Raw genomic sequence first — 7,863 nt, 5'->3', positions numbered from 1 at the left:
TTTTGCCGTTTTCTCATCCCAACAGATTTCTCTATAGAAATATTTTAACTAATGCATTAGAAGAATGGTGTAAAATATCGGGATATCAGATTTTAATAATTCAAATTGTCTTATTGGCCAACGTTAGGTTAAATTTTAAAAATGTATCAGAACAGTCTAAAGTTTTGACTTATTGGCCGTCAACGAGCTTTTCACTAACAGAGTTAAATTCCGTTAGTTTTTGATTACGTGTATGATGCTGTGGCAAAAATAGTCTTATGTAATAAAAAAATTGTTTGTAAATTAAAGTTCAATTTTTCCAACAAAAATAAATAAACACGACCACTTTTTTAACAAAAATAAATGAACAGAACTACATTTTTTACAAAAGTAAACAAACTAAACCACTTTTTTTAACAAAAAAAAATCATACCAAACCAACTTGTTTAACAAAAATAAACGAACCTAACTACTTTTTTTAACAAAAAAACGAACCAACCCACTTTTTTTTTAACAAAAATCAACGAACTGAATCACCTTTTTAACAAAAATCGGCAAACCGGACTACTATACTAATAAAAATAAACTAGAGTTCGAGTCAAAACGTGTTTCTAGTCGGAAGTGGTTCATGTCAGAACGGTGGTGGTGCTTCAGTTCATTTGTATTTGTTTAAAAAGTGGCTTAATTCGTTTATTTTTGTTAAAAAACACTAGTTCGGTTCGTTTAATTTTGTTAAAAAATGTGATTTGGTTCGTGTATTTTTGCTAAAATAAGTGGTTCGGTTCCTTTATTTTTGTTAGACTAGTGGTTTAGTTCATTTATGTTGTTAAAAAAAGTGGTTCGGTTCGTTTCTTTAGGTTAGAAATGTAGTTCGGTTCGTTTATTTTTGTTAAAAAAGTGGTTCGATTCGTTTATTTTGGTTAAAAAATTTTAATTTTAAAATAATTATTTACCCGCATAAACAGTCCACGTCACTATTTTTGGCACGTAATTGTAAACGCCATCAACCACCTCATTAAAAACTAATGATCTAACCTTGTTAGTTAAAAGCTCGTTGGCAACCAATAGGTCGAACCTTGGGACTGTTGTGATAGATTTTTAAAGTTCAGCTTAGCGCCTTCCAGTTAGACAAAGTTTGTATTATTAAAATCCAATATCCCTAAAATATTTTTCAATCCCAACCTTGCAATTTAAAGTAATTTCACAAAGGTGTGATTTGGACCCATGAATTTTTCTTTTTTTTTTTGGACCCATGAAATAAGTTCGTTACTGAATTTAAAAAGTAGTTATATGAGAGTTTTGAAGAAATTGACAAATTCAAGTCAAAAGTACCCAAAGTGACGCAGAGAATGCATTCTCAAAGATAATAGTTTATTTTTTATATAAATTTCCGTATGAATAAAACATTATAATAGGCCAATTTATATAGGAATTTCTAAGTTTGGCAGGTATGCAAACTTTTTAAATTACAAACGATGAAAGGAAATAACAAACATAATGGTAAATGATGTCCCAAATTATGGGTGACATTTAGAAAACACATTAGCTTTTTTTTGAAAGGTTTTTATGAACCAAACCTTGCACAAAAAGTATTTTTGGGTTAATAATATGCTTAAGTGATAGATTTTGAGCTTACTGCTGGGCCAAACCACCTACAACGTTTGCCACAAGGTCCGGCTCATTGAGATCTTTACATTGACGGCTAATGCACCCCGTAATTCCACATGTAGCCGAGTTACACTTGCTTGAAATTTGGGCCCTTTCAACCATGTTTACCATTCCCTTCTAGCTATTTTGATTTGAACTTTAGCAATGTAACCTTCTTAGATTAACAAAACCATAGCACAATCCTTTTTTTTCTCACGCTATTATTTCTATCTTGGTACCCATGAGAATTTGTTATTGAAAATTCTACACTACTTTATCAATACTCTGCAAACTAAACTAATGAGATCAAGTAAAAACGTAGCTTGAGGTGGCCAAGTAATCTTTAAGAGATTAAAGACAGAAAACCAATGGAAACTAGATATGAGACCTCTTTTAAAAACACACGCGTTTACCACCGCACAACCCTTAGAAGAATTAACGCCCTCTTTTATGTTGTATCTCACTTAGACCATTTGTTTTGTTTGATGCAAACTATTATTAATGTTTTATATTGATTAACACCTAATTTAGACTATATTCAACTGATATAATCAGTTTATAATATTTTATCAGTTTATAAACACAGGGAACAAAATACTGAAAGAAAACTCAAGTTAAAGAAGATATTAAAGTTGCATTTTTATTATGATGAAAATGTGAAGTAAACATAAGTTTTTTTTAGCTCTAACTTCATAACAAATCAATATTATCTATCACACACATGAAGCATCCACCCATGAATGGTATCAAAGTTGCATATTTTATAACATACATGAAACCTTAAACTATTATAGTTTAAGGTTTCACTAAATAATAGCTCGACAATCTACATGTCATTATTCAGTTTGCACGATGCACCTTCTTCTCTTTCTAACCTCCCAACTGTTTTTTGTCATAATCCGCTAACTACGACAAACACAACATAGAAAAACAAGTTATGAATTCACTTCATTAGGGTTATTAAGATTATTACTAATTGTCTTTTAATCTTTTTTATACAACTATAGAAGTGGAAAGGCGCAAAGCCTTGTAAATGAGTCAAGTCGGTTCATGAGCTACTCAAGATCAGTTGTTAAAAGCTTTGAATCAACCCGAACTTAAACAAACTCGAGCCTATTATTTATATAATATATATTTAATCTATTAAATATATAGTTATATAATAATACATATTATATATCAAATTATGATAAAATGACTAATTAATAAAATTGTAATAGTATTAAAAATTATACGTAAAATTACTAAAAATGTATATAAATTAACTAATAAATAAAATATAAGCCAAGCTCAAGCTTGAAAAAAACGAAAAACGAGCTGAATCCGAGTTTCTCTTATCGAGGTCGAGCTGGCTTGTGAGCCAAACAAACATACTATATATATAATTTTAATTTAATGCACTGAATATATATTTACATACTACTATTAATTATATACATAATTATGATAAAAATACTATATGAAACTATACTATGTATAATAGAAAATTTAAAATAAACAAAATGTATATAAATTAATTCAATCAATCAATCAATCATACCCAGTAAAATCCCACCGATAGCAGAGCTATAGGTAGGGTCTGGGGAGGGTGGGATGTAGGCACACCGTACCTCTATCCAAAGGAATAAAGAGGTGGCTTCCAGAGAGACCCTCGGCTCTAAGAACATGTGTATGAAGCAAAAAAAGGAAATCAAAGTTTAACAGTTATATAAAAAACTACTACTAATTATAATAATATTAATAATAAGGTCACAGTTTAACCGCAATATAAAAGCTAATAATAATAATAATAATAAAATATGTAAGGGAAATACCATTATGGTATGTGACCTAAATAAGTTAAGTCTAAGCCCTAAGGTATTCAATTCTCTCTAAAAATCCTTAACTTTAATTCTACTTCTCCACGAATTCCTATCCTCAACCATGTCCTCGGAGAGGTTTAGGTCTATCAAATCATAATAAACTAGCCAAGCTTGAGCGTGAAACACTTGACAAATGAGCCGAGCTCGAGCTTTAAAAAAAGAGCACGAAGCAAACCTAGCTTGAGCTCTCATAACTCAAACAAGCAAACTCGAGCTTAGTCAAGCTCAGATTGCATCACTTTATATTTCTTTAAAAAAAACGGCTACCTGCTGCTGGCTAAAATAAAATGGGATTCTAACTCTCTTTGAACCATCAGCCATCCTTTTACGAGAGTAATGGTCTTCTAACAAACCATAACCGCTAGAAACCTGAAAACAGGTTAACATTTATATCAATATCAAAAGAATCAAGCATTTATAATAAAATATAAATCTAAAGTCTAGAAATGCATATAAGCATATAGTTTACCTGAGTTTGAATTGTTTGGATTAATGAATCTTTGCAACCAATAGCATGCACACTTTCCACCTTAGGACATTGCAGCACTAATTTTTCTGAAATTAAACAATTAAAAAATAAGTTACATTCGCATAATGTTAGTTAACGTGTTATAGAAACTTATAATTACCTGCGACGAGATTTTTACAAGAATTCAGGTTCAGATCGTTAAGATTTGGGCAACTTAAATACAAGGACTGCAACAATAGGATAATAAGAAACACATATTAATTAACATGCAAAATTTAAGTTTTAAAATGATAAGTATGTTTTGGAATCTTACATCAAGGCTAGTGCAACCCCAAAGGCTTAGCTTTTTTAACCGGGCATGTTTTATAAACAATTTCTGATATGTTACATGTAAATTTGAATCACTGTTTTCTTCTTCGGTTGGATATTGTGCGTCCGATTCACATATTGTCATACCACAATCCATGAGTTCCAAAAGAGGCAATTGAGCTGTGGCAAATTGAATTCCACCTGCAGATATTGTTGATTATCAAATAAGAAAATGAATAATTTATTTATTGCACGGGCATGTATTGCATTATGGATTGAAAGATTACTTGATGTAATATTAGGGCATAGAGCAACAAGCAGTCTTGTTAGAGTCTCAGGAAATACATTGCATATCATCCCTAAACCGCTGTCACTTATGCTAGACCTGCGAAACATAGTTTGTAACATCAAGATATAATAAGTGCCTGGCAAACTGGGTAAGTCGGGCAGTCAAATTACAAGTCAGAACAGGTTCTGAGCTAAATGAACATGGGTTCAAACACAGGCCGTTTTAGAAAGGTTTCAAATTGATTCAGGTAAAATTGTGTTTGGTCAAAATGAAATCAGGTTGAAATGAGTCATTTTAGAAAGATAAATAAAAGCAATCCACCCCCACCTAACTCCCATTTTAAACAGTTGACTAATTTGTGTAGACCGAATTTGAAATGTTTAACTCATTTACAGTAACCCAATTTGAAATGTTGACTAATTTAAGGTGATTCGGGTTGAAATTAGTCATTTCAAAATATAAGTAGCCCACCCCACCCCTGTTTAGACCCATTAACTAATTTAAGGTGACATAAATGAACACATATACAATTTAATTTTTCCCAAATTAACCAATTATTTGAACAATGGGTCATGATTGTCACCTATAGTATGTATAACCATGGTTTCAAATTTATTAAAAAAACAAAAAGAAAAACAAAAAAAGCTAGTAATAACTTACCCACTGAGGTCAAGTAACTCTAGATTTGAGTAGATTTTGGAAATTGCTACAATTGATGCATCGGTAATTTCCGATCCAAGTACAAGTGATAGCATACGCAATCCCCTAAATTAAACGAATAAAAATTGTCATTTCAGTTGGATTTTATGAATATTGAGTTTAAAAAAATAACAAAATTAAAACTTTTAATACCTTAATTGTGCAGCAGTGAGAGAAAGCACAACAGAATGAGAGAGATGAAGAGAAGCAATGTGAATACTTTTTAATTTAGGGCAGCTTCTTCCAAGGCCATCCATCATAGACGTAAGATCAGTGCTATCGTTTTCTTGACGGGAGAAATCAAGAGAGATTTCATTTAAATGGGGTAGATTGAAAACCTAAGTAAAAATTGAATAAAAATAAAGGTAAACATCAAATATGATTACAGTTGTTTATTAAAGGAGCCATAGAACATAACTAAGAGTAACTTCAAAGATGCATACCATCTTTGAAAGTGAATAAAGATCTGAAAGCCATAGAGTAGAGAGTGTGTTGGAAGTGAGTACAAAAGATCCAAGATTAGAACACCCCTCGATTTTAAGAGTCGTGAGACAACATTTATCAGCAACGAAACGACCCAATTCATCCCTAAAATAAACAAAATCATATTCAAAGGCAGATAGATGTATATAATGATCTAATGTAACAAGCCAAATGAATTTTCGGTCATCTTGGATTGAAATTGCATAGCAAGGTAAACCCTAAAATCCTAAACAGAATCACATTCCGTAGCACTAGCAGATACATTAAAAAACCACAATGATCTTTTTCACAGTCTATACTCTATAAGCAGTTCCAAAAAACAGTGTGCAAAGAAACAACACATTTAAAGTGCATCTTAACTCAGACAAATTTATTCACTCACAGTTACAAATAGAATAACCAGGCACACATGCAAACCTATAATGATTCTGATTAGAAAATTTTGTTTTAAAATAAGTAAAATCAGATAAACATGCCTATATTAGCAATACAAAAATTCTTAAATTATATGTGTTTAATGTTTAGATAAATGAAATGCTTATAACATAATTGATAAAATGTGAACCAATCTATTAAAAAATAAGGACTGAAGATTATAGTCTGTAAATCAAAATTGCAATGCAAATAAAGTTCAACCCAAAATCCATAATCCAATAAAACCTTCAATAATCGAGGTTAACTAATAGCGCATTGGCGTTGCAAAATAAATCCAAGAAACAGAATAACAGTAAGGATACCCGGTAATCCGATTGAATGAGCCTTGACACATAGAAATCTCGAGAGATTGGAGATTCGGACAAGCAAATGCAATGCAAGCCAGCATAGTAGAATCCATATCACTGCAAATTACTCAAATTATCATTATTACTAATTCCATGAGAATTTAGTTTAAATATAATGTTTATGTTGAGCGGTGAAGATGGGACTAGATCTAAAAAGGAGGTTTGGAACGTACCTTTGCATAATAAGCGAGAGTCTAACAAGAGAGAAACATTTCTGCAAAACATATCCGAGTTGACTATTAACCGGAACCCTAACCCTAAGCTCCTCCGCACCTTTCCAAATCCTCTTCGTAACATCTCGCCATGCCGTACACACCTTCGCCGCAGTCAACAACGCCGTCGGAGGCAGCCTCCTCATCACCTCCCACAAACACCTCGCCGGCAGCATACCAGAGCCAATCTCAGCCTCATCCTCAAAGGACAACGCTCGCCTGAGATTCATGTTAACCGATCGAACAGTAGTTTCTTCTTCGGTGGAAAAATCAATCGGAGTATCTGAAACGTGGCACACGTGTCCTTTCTTCGGTTGACCGCAACGGCCGCAGTTGTAGCTGCCGCGGGGCTTTCCTGATTTGGAGCGGTGCATTTAGAGCTTGGGTTTTAGATTCAACAGATAGAGAGAGAGGAGGTGATGAAAGCATAAGGAAATTATAAGAATGATAATAATTTGGGAAATTATAAGAATGATAATAATTTACTGAATGAATATTCTATTAATTGAGATTGCAATTTATAATACAATGATATCCGATAACTTTGGAAGGGAACCAATCTATGGTAACTATTATGCCTAAGAATATGCTGAATACTATAATTACAATATTATGCCTAAGAATATGCTGAATACTATAATTACAAATATTCACACAATATTTGCTAATACACCCCCGCAGTCGAATCGGGAGGTTGTCGGACGTTGAGACTGGATCGAAAATCATCGAACAAAACACGAGGCAAACCCTTGGTAAAGATGTCTGCTATTTGGTACCGGGAGGGGACATGCAACACGCGAACGCACCCCCGTTGTACCTGCTCCCGAACAAAGTGGATGTCCAACTCAATGTGTTTGGTGCGCTGGTGTTGAACCGGGTTACCAGATAAGTAAATAGCACTGACGTTGTCGCAGTAAACCAGGGTGGCCTTTGTTAGCGGTTGATTTAATTCCAGCATCAAGTTTCGGATCCAACAAATTTCAGCAACCACATTGGCAACGCCTCGATACTCGGCTTCGGCACTGGAACGCGAGACGGTTGGTTGTCGTTTGGAGGACCAAGAGAGCAGACTATCACCAAGGTAGACACAGTAACCGGACGTAGACCGCCGAGTGTCGGGGCAACCTGCCCA

The 7,863-nt window shown here is 33.4% G+C and overlaps 1 protein-coding gene across 1 annotated transcript; it reads right to left on the bottom strand.

Moving 5' to 3' along the window:
- Positions 1-3,755: 3,755 nt before the first annotated feature.
- LOC143584804 (F-box/LRR-repeat protein 17-like) lies at positions 3,756-7,105 on the bottom strand (the record flags this gene model as incomplete). The annotated part of the gene is made up of 10 exons (XM_077066765.1): positions 6,693-7,105; positions 6,475-6,576; positions 5,698-5,842; positions 5,408-5,592; positions 5,216-5,320; positions 4,554-4,651; positions 4,271-4,467; positions 4,118-4,184; positions 3,958-4,043; positions 3,756-3,857 (listed from the first exon to the last, which is right to left on the bottom strand). Coding segments are annotated over exons 1-10 (1,500 nt in total), but the record flags the coding sequence as incomplete, so codon positions are not given.
- Between the last annotated feature and the right edge of the window lie 758 nt (positions 7,106-7,863).

Source organism: Bidens hawaiensis, unplaced genomic scaffold (assembly GCF_021521415.1).
Source record: "Bidens hawaiensis isolate Kalapana, Puna unplaced genomic scaffold, B.hawaiensis_p1.1 tig00033425_1, whole genome shotgun sequence".
Taxonomy (NCBI): Eukaryota; Viridiplantae; Streptophyta; class Magnoliopsida; order Asterales; family Asteraceae; genus Bidens; species Bidens hawaiensis.
The sequence above is the reverse complement of the archived record's forward strand: the minus strand, read 5'-3'. Positions and strand labels throughout refer to the sequence as shown.